This window comes from Oncorhynchus kisutch, linkage group LG3 (assembly GCF_002021735.2).
Source record: "Oncorhynchus kisutch isolate 150728-3 linkage group LG3, Okis_V2, whole genome shotgun sequence".
NCBI lineage: Eukaryota > Metazoa > Chordata > Actinopteri > Salmoniformes > Salmonidae > Oncorhynchus > Oncorhynchus kisutch.
This window is the reverse complement of record NC_034176.2, coordinates 32,234,490-32,256,565: the sequence shown is the minus strand read 5'-3', so window position 1 is coordinate 32,256,565 and position 22,076 is coordinate 32,234,490. Positions and strand designations below refer to the sequence as shown.

The 22,076-nt window shown below is 43.9% G+C and overlaps 1 protein-coding gene across 3 annotated transcripts; it reads right to left on the bottom strand.

Annotated features, from left to right (window-relative positions):
• Nucleotides 1–439: 439 nt before the first annotated feature.
• Nucleotides 440–21,613, bottom strand: LOC109880854 (THO complex subunit 5 homolog). 3 transcript variants are annotated; one of them, XR_004205368.1, is made up of 21 exons: nucleotides 21,443–21,604; nucleotides 15,176–15,290; nucleotides 14,833–14,976; nucleotides 14,613–14,726; nucleotides 7,571–7,668; nucleotides 7,295–7,441; nucleotides 7,084–7,198; nucleotides 6,683–6,815; nucleotides 6,328–6,405; nucleotides 6,157–6,203; nucleotides 4,564–4,663; nucleotides 3,058–3,166; nucleotides 2,867–2,968; nucleotides 2,684–2,780; nucleotides 2,464–2,575; nucleotides 1,848–1,951; nucleotides 1,529–1,616; nucleotides 1,260–1,375; nucleotides 896–1,086; nucleotides 681–810; nucleotides 440–594 (listed from the first exon to the last, which is right to left on the bottom strand). XR_004205368.1 is itself a non-coding variant. In XM_020473037.2 (20 exons), exons 2-20 carry the CDS (start codon nucleotides 15,266–15,268, stop codon nucleotides 747–749), a joined length of 2,052 nt encoding a protein of 683 aa, XP_020328626.1. In that variant the 5' UTR covers nucleotides 15,269–15,290; nucleotides 21,443–21,613; the 3' UTR covers nucleotides 440–746. The 3 variants fall into 3 exon arrangements, 2 of the variants coding, with proteins under 2 accessions (XP_020328626.1, XP_020328633.1); XM_020473037.2 differs by having other exon boundaries at nucleotides 440–810; nucleotides 21,443–21,613; XM_020473044.2 differs by lacking the exon at nucleotides 21,443–21,604 and adding an exon at nucleotides 19,728–19,830 and having other exon boundaries at nucleotides 440–810.
• Between the last annotated feature and the right edge of the window lie 463 nt (nucleotides 21,614–22,076).

Sequence of the window (22,076 nt, the reverse complement as noted above, 5' to 3'; positions counted from 1 at the left end):
TAAGGAGCCCCCCCAAAAACACAGTGGCTACATCCTAACAGTGGAATGCATGTCCTGCAGGGGAGAGGGCTACTGGGGTTCTGTGATGCTGCACCAATGTCTGTTTAAATCCAGAGCAGTGATGCAGTCCACCAGTAGTCCTGTTATCAGCTCTTACTACACTAACTACAGGACAGGGAATGCATTTGTAGGTGTGTGTGTGTGATAATGTATTCTCTGTATTTCCAGAACCAGTGGGGATGAGTCAGCTTAGAGAAGTGCTGAGCCAAGATAATAAAAGCCATAAAATAATGTGATCCGATGCAGAGAAAAGAAAAAAAGGAGGGGGAGAGATGATGAAATATGCAATAGCTAAAAGAAGAAAGGAGAGGTAATTCATGATAAAATACAGCTGAACATAAATCATAGCAGCGAAGAATAACACAAAAATACCAAGAACTTGCTGATTCAAACAATATCACTAGCTTTTTATTGTCCAACCAACTCACAGAATGTGTGAAACTAAAACAGACAAAACTACGGTGTATTAAAAAACAGGGGGATATGAAGGCAGGGACGAGGCAGAAGGTAAAGTTCAGGGGTGACAGAAGAAGCCTGGAGGTGGGCTATGAAATCAGCTGTAAGATATAAGAGGTGAAGGGATAGGGGTTAAGGGGGAGGTCAGGGGTGACTGAAGAAGCCTGGAGGTGGGCTATGAAATCAGCTGTAAGATATAAGAGGTGAAGGGATATGGGTTAAGGGGGAGGTCAGCGGTGACTGAAGAATCCCTGGGGGTGGTTGTACTTGAACGGCTTCAGACGGTTCGGACCCCTGAAACACAACCAGAGAGAAACACGCTGTCAGAATTACTGAGAAAGGAGTGTAGGAGTGTGTACGCGCGTGTGTATGTACGTACCTCACGGTGCGTAGACACATCTTCTCTCTGAGAAACTCCCGTGGTCCCTCCACGCTGTCATCCTGTCCATCGGTCTCCAGGTATACGTCCAGACAGACACAGAGACGAGCCACCTGATTGGTCAGCAGCTGGTGCCCTGGGCGGGGCCCCTGGAGCTCTGACTTAAACACATTCACCTCACTCTCCATGGCCTGGGGGAGGGGATACACATGTCAGTCACAGCCGGTGTGCATGACTAACCAGTGACATCAAAGGACATAACAGAATATAGAGATCCTCCCCTGGGTTAGGGTCTCATATTCAGTGTGATGAGTGTGTGTGTGTGTGTGTGTGTGTGTGTGTGTGTATATATATATACACTCACTCTAAGGTTGTCATCTGTACGTCCGCTGCATTCGCCCTTCCAGCTGAGTGAAAGAGCAAACAGAGGAGAGACTTCTGGATAACGGGGGTTCAACACCACTGCAGCCTGAAGACGAGCTGAGGGGGGGGGGGATAAATAGTTTATGGTTCCAGACTTTTCTTATGGTCTTTTCTTATGGTCCAAACAAAGAAAACAGAGAGGCCTCCATTTCGTCAGGAATGTCTTCATATATTAAGAAGTGAATCGTCTCTTTGGGCCCTGATCTTTACCTGTTCCTCTCTCCACCACAGCCATGAAGAACAGGTCCGTTTCCCGAGCCAGACCTGCATCTGACACATGCTGCGTGAACGACAGATTCTAGAGAGATAGAACACACAAAGAAAAGTAAGCTACCAGTATACGTTTTACTTAATTAAACCGCCTTGATTTACACTCTTTTTATCGCGACACCATCTACACCGCAGTGCCAATGAGAGTCAGAAGTTATAGTGAGTGCGAGGTTGAGTTGTAGTCAAGATTGTGCGCTTCCTGTGTACTCCTTGATTGCGTAGCGAGATGAAACAAAACGGGAGGTTGTGCGTGTCTTACTGTGTACTCCTGATGTGACATGGTTGTCCAGCGAGCCAGGCGGGAGAGAACCTTAGCAGGGAACAGGTGCTGGCACTCCGTGGACACTGGAACTATACTGTGCTCTGAAAACAGACAAACAATACCAACAGCATGCAGGAGACAGGTTATTTTGTCTGTGTGTGTAGCCGGAGATGAGAAATGTGAGTAGAACTGTTTATGGTCAGGCCAGACGTGTGTGTACCTAGTGAGGAGAACTGTTTGTGCAGGGCCAGGCGTGTGTGTACCTAGTGTGGAGAACTGTTTGTGCAGGGCCAGGCGTGTGTATACCTAGTGAGGAGAACTGTTTGTGGTCAGGCCAGACGTGTGTGTACCTAGTGAGGAGAACTGTTTGTGCAGGGCCAGGCGTGTGTGTACCTAATGAGGAGAACTGTTTGTGGTCAGGCCAGACGTGTGTATACCTAGTGAGGAGAACTGTTTGTGGTCAGGCCAGACGTGTGTATACCTAGTGAGGAGAACTGTTTGTGCAGGGCCAGGCGTGTGTGTATACCTAGTGAGGAGAACTGTTTGTGGTCAGGCCAGACGTGTGTATACCTAGTGTGGAGAACTGTTTGTGCAGGGCCAGGCGTGTGTATACCTAGTGAGGAGAACTGTTTGTGCAGGGCCAGGCGTGACTGGACTCGTCCTCTCAGCAGCTTCATGGTGCTCTCCATGTGACTGGCACTAAGAGAACTGCCTGCACGCAAACCCTGAAAAACACACACACACACACATAGCAGGGTTAGACACACACACAGAAAGCACACCCCATAGCAGGAGACATTTTACTATACACAATGGCAGGGCCACCCACACACCTCTGGGGCATCACTTGGGAACTGCAGTCCTCCTAGACTCTGCACCCACAGGTAGGGATGACCCAACTCTGCCACGTAGTCTCCAAACGAACTAATCCTGCAAGAAAACAATATGTGTATTGATACTGAAGCAATTGTTCAAGGTGTGTATACAGGGGTCTGGCATTAGGGAGGCATCCATACCCCACTTTATCAAACTGGTAACGGTTAGCGGGGTTGGGTGTCTCGCGGCCCTGGTCATTGGCATACAGGCAGTTGAGCAGCGTGTCAGAATTTAACAGCTCCCTAAGAGAGAGAGAGAACACAGAACACAATTGTTACAGCACAGGTCACACACTCCCAAGCTCCAACAAACACGGGTCACTGAGACGTACCCTGCGCTGATGGCTCCAGTGAGGTCTGTGGCGGTGGAGACTTTGGCCTTGACAGTCATGATGTTCAGGTTCATCAGGTAGTAGTTGAACAGATGCAGCACACTGCCGTCTGAGGGGGGGGGAAGAGAGAGAGAGAGAGAAACAGAGAGGAGGTTCACTGGGTGTGTCTGTGAGCATGATGCCATATACTTATATATACAGTGGGGCAAAAAAGTATTTCTTTCTTTGGGAGTTGAAAGTCCATGTTGCCCAGCAACATCCCCAAAACATCACTGCTCTAGAGGAGATCTGCATGGAAGAATGGGCCAAAATACCAGCAACCGTGTGTGAAAACCTTACAGAAAACGTTTGACCTCCGTCATTGCCAACAAAGGGTATATAACAAAGTATTGAGATAAACTTTTGTTACTGAACAAATACTTATTTTCCACCATAATTGGCAAATAAATTCATTAAAAATCCTACAATGTGATTTTCTGGATTTTTTTCCTCATTTTGTCTGTCATAGTTGAAGTGTACCTATGATGAAAATTACAGGCCTCTCATCTTTTTAAGTGGGAGAACTTGCACAATTGGTGGCTGACTAAATACTTTTTTGCCCCACTGTATATATGTATATTCTATTCGGCAAACAGGGAGTTGGGACGCGTATCTATGTGAGCGGGATGCTATCTATGTACTGTGGAGGGTAAATTGCCTCTCTGCCAAAAGGTTCCACCTGCAACAGTCATCTCAGTGTGAATTGACACTTAATTATATAGTACAATGTATAGTATGATGTCATGGGGTCACTGCCCCACTCTGCCACGTAGTGCAACTGTGTAGGTAGCTGTATAGGACAGGTTGAGCCAAGGAGAAGAGAGGGACTGTTTATACCCTGCTGACAGGGGGAGAAGACGAGGGGCAGAAGAAAGGAAATGGGGATGAGAAGAGGGAGGGGGAGGTAGAGAAGGAGGTTCAGCATTGCAGGCGTAACTTCATCCATCCACTGATAGGCAAGCGGGTGCGGACAGTGCGTGTAGGTGGAGCTGGCAGCAGTGTAGGGCTGCAGCAGTCACACCTTATTCTAGATATATTTTCATCAGCCTCTTCTTGCTCTCTCTGTTGTCCTCTAAACCACGGGCCATTTTTGGCTGTTTGCTGCATTAAAAGCAGTGTGTGCGTGTGTGTGTCAGTCTCTCAGGGTGTCATTGGGTTCTGTCTGACTGCAGAGGCAGGAGAGGAGAGGTGACCTTGTGTAACCTCTGTAGTGATGTCATTGCCCAAGAACAGTTTATTCACTGTCATCTATGCACCGAACCATCATCGAAATAGGACAAATTCAAGAACCCACCTATTTATCATCATATACACTGTCCACAGAATCCTCATCAGCACGATTAATATCAGTTCCTAACAGTCCTATCATATATCGCTGAATGATCCTCTCTCCTCTACTGTCCCAGGGAGACTGAGAAGCAGCGACAGGGTCCTGCTGCCTGTCACACAGGAACAGTGTATGTGTACCTTTGCATTTGAGGTCCAGGCAAAGAGAGAGAGGGTGTCTCTTCAGCATCTCACGTCTCTTATCATCCAGCTGACCACCTGTAGTAGGTCGCCTCCTCTTCTACAGACAGACAAAGGGGGGAGTATTACCATTAGTATTTTATCATGCCATCATGTTCTACTGCTCATTTTAAGCTGGGTGGTTCGAGCCCTGAATGCTGATTGGTTGACAGCTGTGGTATATCAGACCGTACATGACAGGAATGACTCCAGATCTTTTTTTTTTACTGCTCTAATTTTTTTATTTTTTATTTATTTTACCTTTATTTAACCAGGTAGGCAAGTTGAGAACAAGTTCTCATTTACAATTGCGACCTGGCCAAGATAAAGCAAAGCAGTTCGACAGATAAAACGACACAGAGTTACACATGGAGTAAAAACAAACATACAGTCAATAATGCAGTATAAACAAGTCTATATACAATGTGAGCAAATGAGGTGAGAAGGGAGGTAAAGGCAAAAAAGGCCAAGATGGCAAAGTAAATACAATATAGCAAGTAAAATACTGGAATGGTAGTTTTGCAATGGAAGAATGTGCAAAGTAGAAATAAAAAAAATAATGGGGTGCAAAGGAGCAAAATAAATAAATAAATTAAAATTAAATACAGTTGGGAAAGAGGTAGTTGTTTGGGCTAAATTATAGGTGGGCTATGTACAGGTGCAGTAATCTGTGAGCTGCTCTGACAGTTGGTGCTTAAAGCTAGTGAGGGAGATAAGTGTTTCCAGTTTCAGAGATTTATGAAATTATATTAAATTAAATTATATTAAATTATACCAATTATGTTGGTAACCAGTTTATAATAGCAATAAGGCACCTCGGGGGTTTGTGGTATATGGCCAATATAAGAACAGCCCTTAGCTGTGGTATATTGGCCATATACCACAACCCTTCGTGCCTTATTGCTTAATTAATCAGATGTACGGATATCTGGCCCTGGTCTAAAGCAGTGCACTATATAGGGAGTAGGGTGCTCTTTGGGACACAATCTATAATCCTCACTGATCTATCATTGCAGCTGGCTAAAGGAGGACAGAGTTAACCTGGGCTTGCCCTTCACCTCAGAATGATTTCACAGAGAAAGACTAGATGAAGGGAGGGAGGGTCAGCTGAGGTGTAGTGACAGAGCAGCAGTAATGTGACCAAGCAAATCACAGACAGTTGTCTTCAGCAAAAAGATGAATAAATAAATTATAAAAAAAGTTTGGCTATATGTGTCGGAGTGTGTAAGGTGTGTGTGAAGGAGTGTGTGTGTGAGGAGTATGACACACGTGTGAGAGTGAAGAGTATGACTGCCAACTGTGGGTGGGCTTGGGTTACAGTGACCCATCTTATCCATGCTTCCCAGAACCCACCACATGGCACCTGTCAGGAAGCGATCAATAGACCTCCCTCCCTGTCTGCTATAACATTGTGTGTGTGTCAGCAGAGGTTGTTGGAACAATGTGTGTAGAGGATAGGTGAACTCGTTGACACTGACGTGTGTGTGCGCGTGTCTGTGTGTGTATAGAATGGTATTAGAAGGGCCTCTAGTGGCAGTATGGTGTGGGACAGACCGTCTTCTCCTGCTCCTCCTCTGCATCAGAGTCACCAGAATCATCATCTAGAGAGAAGAGAAATCAGAACACAGACACATTTCAATACCAACACAATTCATTAATTCACCACTGCCCTGTCGAACACACACACACGTCATTAACAGGCATCCAGGCATGCTGCAGTGTTACCCTGGGAGTCCTCTGGAGGTTTAGACAGAGCTTTGGCCTCGTCCACATCTCCACTGATGGACACACTCAGGCTCTTATCTGAAACACACACAAATAGAAACATGAAAACCACTTGTCCCCGGACTTGTCGCGCCACAAAATTGATCAGTTGACAAAGGAAAAAAATGACAAAAATCGTGTTCACAAGAAAGTAAAGCAGGCGAAGAGCTGTTGTCAATAAAACGGTGAACTGGGAGCATAAACAGTGTGCGGGCCCTCCTGTTCTTTACAAGCATCCTTTACTAGCCCAGCGCCTAAAGTTTAAGGATGTGCGTATGAGCAAACTCAATGTAAGTAAACATACAAAAACACTCACCGCAGGCCTGTCCGTAAGCACTGGCCTGTACCAGGAGGACGTAGAGAGAGGGGGGAAGGTGGCGGGCAATCTCTGTCTGTCTCTGGGTCTGTTCAAACGGCATTGACAGGTACTCCTGAACCGGGAGGGATGCCTGGGGAGTGAGACATGTTTAGGTTTCAGGCCTGGTAGGTTACATTCTGGGTACAACACCATTTCAGAAGGCCCTGCCTGCAGTGCGTGTTATCTTGCACAAGTCCAGCCATCCATACCAGACAGAACCCTGGACTTGTAAAAGCTCTGTGGAACTGGTGTTGTTCTGTCCAGGGATATTTAAGTTCACTTTGCGTCACTGTACCTGTGTAATCGCATTGCGTCCAGGTTCTAGGGGGTGTGAGAGAGTGTGTGTGTGTGTGTGTTACCTGCATGATAGCGTTGAGTCCAGGTTGTAGAGAACTAAGGTGTTCCTTCTTCACCTCAATGCCTTTCTGGATCTTCTCCTTACTGGACAGAGACTCCTTGTACTGCTCAGCCAGCCTACACACACACACACACACACCAGAGAAAAGTGGGAGTTCATGTACTGCTTAGCCAACCTACAGAGGAACAACAGTGTCTCAGTGTATGTGGCACCTCTTCCTCTGCTCCAGTTCCCAGTCCAACCTGGCCAGTGTGAGTTGGTGGGGGTCGTCCTTGGTGAGGGGGGTGCGGGAGATCTCAGGGGGGGCCTCCTGGTAGAACTCATCTACACTCACCAGATCTATCTCCTCATGTTTAGACCTGGACACAAACAAAAATCAACAACTTAGAAAAGACCAATAACCTCGAAGCTTCTCATTCCTGGACTTAGCCCTATAGACTTGGAGGAAATGTGAATTAGACCCCCCCCCCCCCCCCCGTGGTACTGACTTGAACTCCAGACACTTGCTGATCTCCTTCTGCAGGTGCATGACCTCATAGAGCAGGTTCTGGAGCTGCAGGTGCAACACATCCACTCTCTGCTTGCCCTGGAGGGAGAGAGGGGAGGAAGGGGTATTAGATGCTTTTGCTGTGGGTGTGTAGAGGGTTTTCTATAATGTAAAGTTTGGAAGTGGATATACAGTGAGGTCTAAACGTATTTGGACAGTGACAAATGTTCTGTTTTGTCTCTTTACTCCAGCACATGACTATGGAGGTTAAAGTGCAGACTGTCAGCTTTGATTTGATGGTATTTTCATCCATATCAGGTGAACTGTTTAGAAATCACAGCAAGTTCAGTATTTGGTCCCATATTCCTAGCACGCAATGACTACATCAAGCTTGATGGATGCATTTGCCATTTGTTTTGGTTGCGTTTCATATTATTTTGTACTTAATAGGAATGAATGGTAAATAATGCACTGTGTCATTTGAGTCACTTTTTTTGTAAATAAGAATAGAATGTTTAACACTTCTACATTCATGACTATGGATGATGTTGAATGAATTGTGAAGAATGATGAGTGATAAAGTTAAGAGGCACAAAGATCTTACCCCAAGACAGTCTAACCTCTCACCATTACCAATAACAGGGGAGGTTAACAGTCTTTATTGCGTGTTGGGGGGGGGGGGGGGGGGGGGGTGTTATGCCTCCAACTTCATCACTCATTATTCACGATTATTAGGAACATATTCTATTCTAATTTACAATATGCTACTCCAAAATACGTTATTTCCCATGAATTTCTATTGGGCACAAAATAATCTGAAACAAAAACAAACTGAAAATACATCCAACAAGTTTGCAGAGTCAAGCTTGTTGGATGCATCACAAAAAACAAACATTTTGTTACTACATTTGTGAATTAACATTATTCCACCTTCACATTATGGGGTGTGAAGGCCAGTGACAAAAACAATCCCTCAATTTAATAGCATTTTAAATTCAGGCTGTAACAAAATGTGGAAAAGTAAAGAGGAATACTTTCTTTAAAAAAAAATATAAAAAAAATAAAAAAAAATAAACTTGTGAATACTTCCTGAAAGCACTGGAAAAACACTCCCACTACTACACTAACTTACAACCCCCCCCAACCACACACTTTCAAACTCATCATTTGCTGCTGCTATTCTGTATTCTATTCTTACTCTTATTATCTATCCGGATGCCTAGTCTCTTTACCCTGCCTTCATGTACATATCTACCTCAGATACCTCATACCCCTGCACATTGACCTGGCACACCCTGTATAGAGCTCCATTGTTAATTTTACATCACTACACTGAGCAAAAATATAAACGCAACACGTAAAGTGTTGTTTCATGGGCTGAAATAAAAGATCTCAGAAATGTTCCATATGCACAAAAAGCTTATTTTAGAGAACTGTTGTGCACAAATTTGTTTACATTCCTGTTAGTGAGCATTTCTCCTTTGCCAAGAAAATCAATCCACCTGGTGTGGCATATCAAGAATCCGATTAAAACTTATTTGGGATAGGGGGCAGTATTTTCACGTCCGGATGAAAAGCGTTCCCAAAGTAAACTGCTTGTCACTCAGGCCCAGAAGCTAGGATATGCATATAATTACATTTAGATAGAAATTGTAGTGTTTTCTAAAACTGTTGTTAAAATTATACGTCTGTCAGTATAACAGAACTGATATGGCAGGCGAAACACCGAGGACAAACCATCCCCCAAAAATTATAATTTCAGTTTACCACTGTTTTCAATGGCTCGTACTATAATTATAAGTCCAAGTCCTCCCAAATTGCAGTTCCTAGGGCTTCCACTAGATGTCAACAGTCTTTAGAAAGAGTTTCAGGCGGGTTTTTGGAAAAATTACCCAGAAATTGTAGTTTTTCTAGGTGGCTCCTATTTTGGCTGTAGTGTTTCCAAGCGTGTGGAAGAAAATTCAGAAAGAACGTGCTATCTCCGGTAATTAACATACTAATCTCAGTCTTACATTTTATCATTTATTCGCGTATTAGGATACCTAAGGTTTGATTATAAATGTTGTTTTTTAATTTAATTTAATTTATTTCAACTTTATTTAACCAGGTAGGCTAGTTGAGAACAAGTTCTCATTTACAACTGCGACCTGGCCAAGATAAAGCATAGCAGTGTGAACAGACAACACAGAGTTACACATGGAGTAAACAATTAACAAGTCAATAACACAGTAGATAAGAAAAAAATAGTCTATATACACTGTGTGCAAAAGGCATGAGGAGGTAGGTGAATAATTACAATTTTGCAGATTAACACTGGAGTGATAAATGAGCAGATGGTCATGTACAGGTAGAGATACTGGTGTGCAAAAGAGCAGAAAAGTAAATACATATAAATAGTATGGGGATGAGGTAGGTAAATTGGGTGGGCTATTTACCGATAGACTATGTACAGCTGCAGCAATCGGTTAGCTGCTCAGATAGCAGATGTTTGAAGTTGGTGAGGGAGATAAGTCTCCAACTTTAGCGATTTTTGCAATTCGTTCCAGTCACAGGCAGCAGAGAACTGGAACGAAAGGCGGCCAAATGAGGTGTTGGCTTTAGGGATGATCAGTGAGATACACCTGCTGGAGCGCGTGCTACGGGTGGGTGTTGCCATCGTGACCAGTGAACTGAGATAAGGCGGAGCTTTACCTAGCATGGACTTGTAGATGACCTGGAGCCAGTGGGTCTGGCGACGAATATGTAGCGAGGGCCAGCCGACTAGAGCATACAGGTCGCAGTGGTGGGTGGTATAAGGTGCTTTAGTGACAAAACGTTTGACTTGTTTGGAAAAGTTTATTAGTAACGTTTAGATTCATTTTGTATGAATTTTGATGAAGGGAAACTGGATGTATTATTGACTGAAGCGCACCAGCTAAAACAGTTAAGGATATAAAGAAGGACATTATCGAACAAAAGGACCATTTGTGATGTAACTGGAACCTTTTGGAGTGCCAACAGAAGAAGATCTTCAAAGGTAAGGCATTTTTTACATTGCTATATCTGACTTCCGTGTTGCACCTGCCTGGTTGAGATATGTTTTCCATGTGTTGGTATGCGGGACGCTGTCCTCAGATAATCGCATGGTTTGCTTTCACCGTAAAGCCTTTTTGAAATCTGACAGGGTGGCTGGATTAACAACAAGTTAAGCTTTATTTTGATGTATTACACTTGTGATTTTATGACGGTTAAATATTTATAGTAATTTAATTTGGCGCTCTGCAATTTCACCAGATTTTATCGAGGTGTCCCACTAGCGGCACGCCTTTCCCAAACAGGTTTAACATGATCATTAGACAGGTGCACCTTGTGCTGGGGACAATATAAGGTCACTCTAAAATGTGCAGTTGTCACACAACACAATGCCACAGATGTCTCAAGTTGAGGGAGCGTGCCATTGGCATGCTGACTGCAGGAATGTTCACCGGAGCTGTTGCCAGAGAATTTAACATCAATTTCTTTACCATAAGCTGCCTCCAACATAATCTTAGAGAATTTGACAGTATGTACAAGCCTCACAAACACAGGCAATGTGTATGGTGTTGTGTGGGCAAGCTGTTTGCTGATGTCAACGTTGTGAACAGAGTGCCCCATGGTGGCAGTAGGGTTATGGTATGGGCAGGCATAAGCTATGGACAACAGACACAATTTAATTTTATCAATGGTAATTTGAATGCAGTGATAACGTGACAAGATCCTGATGCCTACAATCGCACTACACCGGCTCCGAAGCTCGTCGGATGTGGCAGGGCTTGTAAACTATTACAGACTACAAAAGGGAAGCACAGCCGAGAGCTGCCCAGTGACACAAGCCTACTAGACAAGCTAAACTACTTATATTTTCACTTCGAAGCAAGTAACAATGAAACATTCATGAAAAGTATCAGCTGTTCCGGACGACTGTGTGATCACACTCTCCGCAGCCGATGTGAGTAAGACCTTTACACAAGTAAACATTCTCAAGGCCGCAGGGCCAGACGGATTACCAGGACGTGTACTCTGAGCATGAGCAGACCAACTGGCAAGTGTCTCACTGACATTTTCAACCTCTCCCTGTCTGACTGTAATACCAACATGTTTTAAGCAGACAACCAGAGTGCCTGTGCCCAAGAACACTAAGGTAATCTGCATAAATGACTACATGTAGCCATGAGAAACTTTGAAAGGCTGGTCATGGCTCACATCAACACCATTATCCCATAAACCCTAGACCCACTCCAATTTGCATAACACCCTAACATATCCACAGATGATGCAATCTCTATTGCATTCCACACTGCCCTTTCCCACCTGGACAAAAAGGAACACCATGTGAGAATGCTACTCATTGACAACACCATAGTGTACCCTCAAAGCTAATCACTAAGCTAAGGACCCTGGGACTAAACACCTCCCTCTGCAACTGGATCCTGGCCTGCCTGACAGGCAGCATCCAGGTGGTAAGGGTAGGTAACAACACATCTGCCGCAATGATCCTCAACACGGGAGCACCTCAGGGGTGCGTGCTCATTCCCCTCCTATACTCCCTGTTCACTCATGACTGCACGGCCAGGCACGACGCCAACACCATCGTTAAGTTTGTCGATGACACAACAGTGATAGGCCTGATCACCAAAAACAATGAGGCAGCCTATAAGGAGGTCGTCAGAGACCTGACTGTGTGGTGCAAGGACAACAACCTCTCCCTCAATGCGATCAAGACAACGGAGATGATTGTGGACTACAGGAAAAGGACGACCGAGCACACCCTCATTCTCATTGACGGGGCTGTACTGGAGCAGGTTGAGAGTTTCAAGTTCCTTGGCGTCACCAATAAACTAACATGATCCAAGCACACCAAGACAGTCATGAAGAGGACACGACAAAACCCATTCCTCCTCAAAATTTGGCATGGGTCCTCAGATCCTCAAAACGTTCTACAGCTGCACCACTGAGAGCATCCTGACGCTTGCATCACTGCCTGGTATAGCAATTGCTCGGCCTCCGACCGCAAGGTACTACAGAGGGTAGTGCGTACAGCCAAGTACATCACCGGGGCCAAGCTTCCTGCCATCCAGGACCTCTATACCAGGCGGTGTCAGAGGAAGGCCCTAAAAATTGTCAAAGACTCCAGCCACCCTAGTCAGACTGCTCTCTCTGCTACCGCACGACAAGTGGTACCTGAGCGCCAAGTCTAGGTCCAAGAGGCTTCTAACCAGCTTCTACCCCAAGCCACAAGACTCCTGAACATCTAATCAAATGTCTACCCAGACTATTTGCATTGTCCCCCTTCTACTCTCTGATTTGATGGTTCGTTGGAGGGCATAACTGGATTTCTTCCCTTTTCCACATTTTGTTACGTTACAGACTTATTCTAAAATGTATTACATTAATCCCCCCCTCATAATACAGGTTGTTAATAAATGTTTGCAAATTTCAACAAAAAGATCTAAAATACATTATTTACCTAAGTATTCAGACCGTTTACTATGAGACTCAAAATTGATCTCAGGTGCATCCTGTTTCCATTTATCATGCTTGAGATGTTTCTACAACTTGGAGTCCACCTGTGGTAAATTCAGTTGATTGGACATGATTTGGGGGCAACAGGTAGCCTAGTGGTTAGACCGTTGGACTAGTAACCGAAGGGTTGCAAGATCGAATACACGAGCTGACAAGGTAAAAAAAAAATCTGTCGTTCTGCCCCTGAACAAGGCAGTTAACCCACTATTCCTATGCAGTCATTGAAAATAAGAATTTGTTCTTAACTGACTTGCCTAGTTAAAATCAATAGGTCAAATAAATGTTAATGAGGTCGAAGGAATTGTCTGTAGAGCTCCGAGACAGGATTGTGTCGAGGCACAGATCTGGGGAAGGGTACCAAAATGTTGAAGCGCGTAGCACTTAAAACGGTCTGTCCTCTGTTACAACACTCACTATCGAGTTCCAAACTGCCTCTGGACGCAACATCAGCACAAGAACTGTTTGTGAGCAGCTTCATGAAATGGGTTTCCATGGCCGAGCAGCCACACACAAGTCTAAGATCACCATGCGCAATGCCAAGCGTCAGCTAGAATGGTGTAAAGCTCGCCGCAATTGGACTCTGGAGCAGTGGAAATGCATTCTTTGGCAGTCGGACGGACAAATCTGGGTTTGGCGGAATCCAGGAGAACGCTACCTGCCCGAATGCATAGTGACAACTGTAAAGTTTGGTGGAGGAGGAATAATGATCAGGGGCTGTTTTTCATGGTTTGGGCTAGGCCTCCTAGTTCCAGTAAAGTGAAATCTTTACGCTACAGCATAGAAGATTCTGGACATTCTAGACGATTCTGTGATTCCAACTTTGTGGCAACAGTTTGGGGTAGACCCTTTCCTGTTCCAGCATGACAATGTCCCTGTGCACAAAGCGAGGTCCATACGAAATGGTTTGTCGAAATCAGTGTGGAAGAGCTTGAATGGCCTGCACAGAGCCCTGACCTCTACCTCATCGAACACCTTTGGGATGAATTTGAACGCCGACTGCGAGCCAGGCCTAATTACCCAACACCAGTGCCCTACCTCACTACTGCTCGTGGCTGAATGGAAGCAAGTCCCCGCAACAATGTTCCAACATCTAGTGGAAAGCCTTTCCAGAAGAGTGGAGGCTGTTATAACAGCAAACGGGGGGGGGCTCAACTCTATATTAATGCTCATGATTTTGGAATGAGATGTTCGACGAGCAGGTGTTCACACACTTTTGGCCATGTCGTGTATCTGTATAGTTGAAAATGTGATGGGAACACATTGAACTTTAGATTTTTATTTGGTACATGAAAACTTGAGTGAAAAAGTACATTGCGTTCAATAAGTCATCACTGATTTATTACCCGTAACAAGTCCGTTTGGTGTCAACCCACTATTGGTGGGAAAATAAGCGTATTTTCTTTATGTGGATTCTATAATATTTGCATGAAAATTTGTCACCAACTGGACGGAAACCTTGCTACTGTCCAAATACTTTTGGACCTCACTGTTTGTATAAGTACCTCATGTGTCTGGTCTCTCCCCCTCTTCAGTCTCATGTGAGCCAGGCGGTTGAGTTTCTTCAGGCTCATAAAGTGGATACAGCTCTGCATCCTCTTCTCCTCTACCTCAACACACTGGAGGGAAGGGCAGCCATCATGGGGGTTAGAGCAATTCTCTTATAAGACGGAGTAGCGTCTGATTGTAAAGGACACTCATTTTCTGACTGAGTGTGTGTCTCACCCCATCCTTGGCACCGTTGGCTTTCAGCTCCTGGATGTCGTTCATCAGTTTGGCCAGAGCTTCACAGGTCAGTTTATACTGCTGGTAGTCCTCTTCAGGGTCCCTGCCATCTAGCTCCACCTCCTCACTGTACACACGTATGTCCTGAAAACACACACAGTCAATTTAAGTAACGCTCCCTACATACTCCTCTGCCTCCCCTCGCCCTACAGTTCTCAACTTGCGCCCGCCCACCCGTATCTGCTGTTCACTCCTTTGCTCACCTAGATTTGAAAACCCAGACAACCACACCATTGGTATATTGTGGAAGGTAACCTGTCTGTCTAGAGAGACTAGTGCTCACCTGGTCCCCTTCTCCGCGGCCGCATTTCCCCTCCGGTGTGCCCGTCTCGCTGCGGAGCACTTTCGACTTGCGCTTCTTCAGGGCATCAGACATGGCTTGTGAAGGTCAGAGGACACTAAATAGAGAAAACGTATTTATATAGAAAGCTAGCTAGATACGCTAGGCACGACAGAGATATTGGCGAAAGGTGGAGATAGGAATCCCAGTGGCCAATGAATGGAGAAACATATAACGCCCCACCCAACAGACTGTCAACCAATCACGTTCATTGTCATGCTGCGTAACGCAGTTGCTAACATAACACAATCCATTTAAAAAGTACGAGTGACATGCATATTTTCCTCGAAAGTACATGTATTATAGCTTTGAAATCATGACATTACAGAGAATGAATTCTCAAATCTCAGAAAATATTTGTAATGTTGAGCTTCTAGTTCACTTAATTGATGCACATGTTGGGTTTTATTTATTTTTTTTACCTTTATTTAACTAGTTAAGTCAGTTAAGAACAAATTCTTATTTTCAATGACGGCCTAGGAACAGTGGGTTAACTGCCTGTTCAGGGGCAGAACGACAGACCGTGTCAGCTCGGGGGTTTGAACTTGCAACCTTCCGGTTACTAGTCCAACACTCTAACCACTAGGCTACCCTGCCGCCACAATTGACTCCTTGAAGGAGTGCTTTCTTTGCAGGATTGTACCCAGAATACACCGCATAGCCCATTGGCAATGTACGGGCAACATACATAATGGGGACTAATACAAATCCAATGGAGATTCCTATCTCTGTCCCATAGAGATAGAGGACTTGCCTTTTTTTCTGTGCCATTATAGTGTCTGCAAAACCTATAGAAATCCCAACCCAGTTGACAACGGAAGCATGGTGGAAACCCTCAATGGCAATAGAGTGGTGATGAGGAGATCGGAGGAAATCTAGCCATTGGCGTTCGTGTCAATTAACGCGTAACATTCTTGGATTACTCACACGAATAAAGTCAGATTTACAGTGCATTCAGAAAGTATTCAGACCCCTTCCCTTTTTACACATTATGTTACAGCCCTATTCTAAAAATGATTAAATGTTTTTCATCAATTGACACAATACCCCATAATGACAAAGTGAAAAATAGAAATTTCTGCAAATGTCAACAAAACAATTACTAAAATATCTTATTTACATAAGCATTCAGAGCCTTTGCTATGAGACTCAAAATTGAGCTCAGTTGCATCCTGTTTCCATTGATCATCTGTGAGATGTTTCTACGAGTTGATTGGAGTCCACCTTTGTTAAATTCAGTTGATTGGACATGATTTAGAAAGGCACAAACCTTTCCATATAAGGTCCCACAGTTGACAGTGCATGTCAGATCAAAAACCAAGCCATGAGGTTGAAGGAATTGTCTATAGAGCTCTGAGACAGGATTGTCTCAAGGCACAGATCTGGGGAAGGGTACAAAAACATTTATACAGCATTGAAGGTCCCCAAAGACACGGTGGCCTTCATCATTCTTAAGATTGGAACCACCAAGGCTCTTCCTAGAGCTGGCAGCCCGGTCAAACTGAGCAATCGGGAGGGAAAGGCCGTGGTCAGGAAGGTGACCAAGAACCCAATGGTCACTCAGAGAGCTTCAGAGTTCCTCTGTGGAGATGGGAGAACCTTCCAGAAGGACAACCATCTCAGCAACACTCGACCAATCAGGCCTTTATGGTAGAGTGGACAGATGGAAACCACTCCTAGTAAAAGGCAAATGACAGCCTGCTTGGAATGTGCCAAAAGCACATAAGACTCTCAGACAATGAGAAAAAAAATAGCTGGTCTGATGAAACCAATACTGAACTCTTTGGACTGAATGTCAAGCGGCACTTCTGGAGGAAACCTGGCACAATCTCTATGGTGAAGCATGGTGGCAGCATCATGCTGTTGGGATATTTTTCAGCGGCAGGGACTGGGAGAATAGTTAGGATTGAGGGAAGGATGAATGGCGCAAAGTCCTGAGATACTTAAACCTGCTCCAGAGTGCCCAGGACCTCAGACCGGGGCGAAGGCTCAACTTCCAACAGGACAATGACCCTAAGCACACAGCCAAGACAAGGTAGGAGTGGCTTCAGAACAAGTCTCTGAAATGTCCTTGAGTGGCCCAGCCAGAGCTCGATCGAACATCTCTGGAAAAACCTAAAAATAGTTGTGCAGCAACACTCCCCATCCAACCTGACAGAGCTTGAGAGAATCTGCAGAGAAGAAATGGGAGAAACTCACGAAATACAGGTGTGCCAAGCTTGTAGTGCCATACCCAGGAAGACTTGAGGCTGTAATCGCTGCCAAAGGTGCTTCAAAGTACTGAGTAAAGGGTCTGAATACTTGTACAGTTGAAGTCAGAAGTTTACCTACACCATAGCCAAATACATTTAAACTCAGTTTACAATTCCTGACATTTAATCCTGGTAAAAATTCCCTTGTTTTTAGGTCAGTTAGGATTACCACTTTATTTTAAGAATGTGAAATGTCAGAATAGTAGAGTGATTTATTTCAGCTTTTATTTCTTTCATCACATTCCCAGTGGGTCAGAGGTTTACATGCACTCAATTAGTATTTGGTAGCATTGCCTTTAAATTGTTTAACTTGGGTCAAACGTTTTGGGTAGCCTTCCACAAGCTTCCCACAATAAGTTGGGTGAATTTTGGCCCATTCCTCCTGACAGAGCTGGTGTAACAGAGTCAAGTTTGTAGGCCTCCTTGCTTGCACAGGTTTTTTTAGTTCTGCCCACAAATGTTCTATAGGCTTGAGGTCAGGGCATTGTGATGGCCACTCCAATATCTTGACTTTGTTGTCCTTAAGCCATTTTGACACAACTTTGGAAGTATGCTTGGGGTCATTGTCCATTTGGAAGACCCATTTGTGACCAAGCTTTAACTTCCTGACTGATGTCTTGAGATGTTGCTTCAATATATCCACCATTTTCTTTCCTCATGATGTCATCTATTTTGTGAAGTGCACCAGTCCCTCCTGCAGCAAAGCACCCTCACAACATGATGCTGCCACCCCCGTGCTTCACGGTTGGGATGGTGTTCTTCGGCTTGCAAGCGTCCCCCTTTTTCCTCCAAACATAACGATGGTCATTATGGCCAAACAGTTATATTTTTGTTTCATCAGACCAGAGGACATTTCTCCAAACATATGAACTTTGTCCCCATGTGCAGCTGCAAACCGTAGTCTGGCTCTTTTATGGTGGGTTTGGAGCAGAGGTTTCTTCCTTGCTGAGTGGCCTTTCAGGTTATGTCGATATACAGTGGGGGAAAAAAGTATTTAGTCAGCCACCAATTGTGCAAGTTCTCCCACTTAAAAAACCTTGTGAAGACTTACAGAAAACGTTTGACCTCTGTCATTGTCAACAAACGGTATATAACAAAGTATTGAGATAAGAATTGTCAATAACAAATGTTTATTTTCCACCATAATTTGCAAATAAATTCATTAAAAATCCGATTTTCTGGAGAAAAAAATTCTCATTTTGTCTGTCATAGTTGAAGTGATGAAAATTACAGGCCTCTCGTCTTTTTAAGTGGGAGAAATTGCACAATTGGTGGCTGACTAAATACTTTTTTGCCCCTCTGTAGATACTTTTGTACCCGTTTCCTCCAGCATCTTCACAATGTCCTTTGCTGTTGCTCTGGGATTGATTTGCACTTTTCGCACCAACGTCAGTTCATCTCTAGGACACAGAATGAGTCTCCTTCCTGAGCGGTATAACAGCTGCGTGGTCCCATGGAGTTTATACTTGCGTACTATTGTTTGTACAGATGAATGTGGGACCTTCAGGTGTTTGTAAATTACTTCCAAGGATGAACCAGACTTGTGGAGGTCTACAATTTTTTTTCTGAGGTCTTGGCTTATTTCTTTTGATTTTCCCATGATGTCAATCAGAGAGACTGAGTTTGAAGGTAGGCCTTGAAATACATCTCCACCTCCAATTGAGTCAAATGATGTAAATTTGTCTGTCAGAAGCTTCTAAAGCCATGAAATCATTTTATGGAATTTTACAAGCTGTTTAAAGGCACAGTCAACTAGTGTATGTAAACTTCTGACCCACTGGAATTGTGATAGGTTATTTCACAGTCTGAACAATTGTTGGAAAAATTACTTCATGCACAAAGTAGATGTCCTAACAGACTTGCCAAATCTATAGTTTGTTAACCAGAAATTTGTGGCGTGGTTGAAAAACAAGTTTTAATGACTCCAACCTAGGTGTAACCTAACTTCTGACTTCAACTGTATATAAATGTGACTTCTGTAAAAAAAAAAAAAAATGTGCAAAAAAATTCTAAACCCATTTTTGCTTTATAATTATGGGGATGTGTGTGCAGATTAAGGGGGGGGAATATTTCATCTGTTTAAGAATACGGTTAAGGTAAACAAAATGTGGAAAAGTGAAGGGGTCTGAATACTTTCTGAATGCACTGTAAATCAATAAATATATCAGTTTAGTAAAGGTTAAATGGTACAAGACTGTACATATCTGGCTGTGATGGCAACAACAAAAAAAATCGCTAGATACCCCATCGAGCAATGCGGGTAGAGGCTGTCCGTTGTCACAGTTCCAAGACCAGTCAGAAACGTCCAGCTAACCCTAGCCAATGACTCCGCTGGAGCTCAAGGTACATTATGCAGAAATCGCTCCGCCATTTCCTAGTAGAAACATTGAATAGTTTGCCGAATTTCAGTTCGACAAAACAAAGTATAGAGAATCATTGTACCATCGAAACCGCAGAAATATTTTAAATAAATAACCACATTGTACGCAAAAACAAAACTTCAGACTGGGAAGCATAGAAATAGTGCAAATAGAACAGATCCACCACTTAGACGTTCAATGAGTGACAGATATAACTAACATTTCTGTGAATTTGGTTGGTCACCCAAAAAGTTAAATATTTTACTTTAATTAAGTAGCAATGATAAGCTTCGCCACCGTTGTCTTACGACACGACAGATAACTCGAACCAGCAGCCATGACTATTCAACTAAACAATGCATTTAAGTTTAGTTCCAGCGAAAAAAGTTGCATAATAGTGTGACTCGTTAAGTCAATGCAATATTTAAGAAGTTTGGCCAAGATGACTAAAACCAGCATTGTTAAACTAGCCAGCTAGCTTAACCATGGAAAACCGTGTAAAACAAACTCGGGACAGGATATAGCTGGGCGCACTTGGCGATTTCAGGCCCTGATATCAGGAGCTGGCGGCAAAAAGTTTGATTCAACAATTCAGTCTGGAACAAATTCATCAGATGACATTTGAGATGAATCAATATACAAACCCTGAAATCAGCTGAAACTATCAATAGTGTAGTGTCTTAACACTTAGTACTTATTTATATAATAAGAAAGACTCGGAATACAAAGCAATTGAACTGGAGCTTCACATTTACTCAGAGTTAGTACCAGAATAACATAGAACAACACTGCGCATGACCAAGGGTGCTCCATCCTTAAAGGGGACATCAGTAATTAACAGAACATAACAAATAGTATAACAATGTTTGCATTCATTTTCTGGATTCAGGTTAAGTACAGTGGAGGATGCTGAGGGGGGGACAGCTCATAATAATTGGCTGGAATAGAGTCAATTGAATGGTATCAATCAGAGGGGTTGGGTTAAATGCGGGAGACATTTCACTTGAATGCTTTCCGTTGTGCAAATATCAAAGCTATAACTAACCCAAAAGAATGTCGTTTACAGTGAGAGCAAATGAAGCAGTGCGTAGAACCAGCAAGGAGGTGAGCAAAGCCACGCAGGAGCTAGCGAGATCCTATTGGTGCGTTGTAGCATGATTAATGCTGAGATTCTGATGCATTCAAATGTATAGCACCCGAAGCATGCGCCGTGCACGTTACATGCTCCTGCTTCAGATGATAACTCTGAACACACTAGCGCTTTGAAAAGTTGATGTAATTACAATTCTGTGGATAAAGGGCCAACCGCATGGTCGGACAACCAGTAAAGTGGAGGCTTTGTAGAGGTCATGAGAGGAAACTTTCCTGATTCAAACGCTCAATGCTGCCGACGTAGAATTCAATGTCGGCTTTCCAGGCAATATGTGATTATGTCCATGACAAACTGAGTTATCCACGATGAGTCCTTTATACCTATGATCTGGCCAAAATGGCAAATATTTTTTATAACGATGCTAGCCAGCTAAAGTTAGTAAATACACAAGCTAGCTATCAAAGTAGCAATAAATTATTGCAGGCACCACACACGATATACTCACCAAAACGATATAAAATACGGTAAATAAAATCCAGAACGTTCATTTATCCATTAAGCTCGTAGTTTCCAGTTCCAACGCAAAGCACTATGGGTAACAGTCTTCTTCGTTGGTCATGGCAGCGGGTACATTAGTGAGGCATACCGCCATCTAGGCTACTGGAGTCCCGCGCCTCAGCTAGTTCATTGTCTTCAATTAACCTTTATTTAACTAGGCAAGTCCATTAAAAACAAATTATTTACAATGACAGCCTGCCCCAGCCGACACTGGGCCAATTGTGCACCGCCCTATGGGCCTCTCAATTATGGCCGGTTGAGAATGGAATGGAATTGAACCAGGGTCTGTAGGGACGCACGCCTCTAGCACCGAGATGCAGCGTCTTACACCACTGTGCCACTCAGGAGTTCTCTTCTCACTAGAAGTTGTGCAACAGTGGTAGGCAAACATACAGGCTCCCAAGTTGCGCAGCGGTCTGAGGCACTGCATCTCAATGCTAGAGTCGTCACTACAGACACCCTGGTTCAAATCCAGACTGTAGCACAACCTGCTGTGATTAGGAGTCCTATAGGGCGGCGCTCAATTGGCAGTGTCACCCGGGTTGGGCCATCATTGTAAACAAGAATTTGTTCTTAACTAA

Excerpts from the sequence above, each read along its gene's own strand:
- LOC109880854 (XM_020473037.2), bottom strand. The coding sequence starts at position 15,268 with ATGTCTGATGCCCTGAAGAAGCGCAAGTCGAAAGTGCTCCGCAGCGAG. Across the intron at positions 1,376-1,528 it reads TGTGGTGGAGAGAGGAACAG|CTCGTCTTCAGGCTGCAGTG; the intron begins GTAAAGATCAGG and ends CCCCCCCCTCAG. Across the intron at positions 1,087-1,259 it reads GTACAGATGACAACCTTAGA|GCCATGGAGAGTGAGGTGAA; the intron begins GTGAGTGTATAT and ends CCCCTCCCCCAG.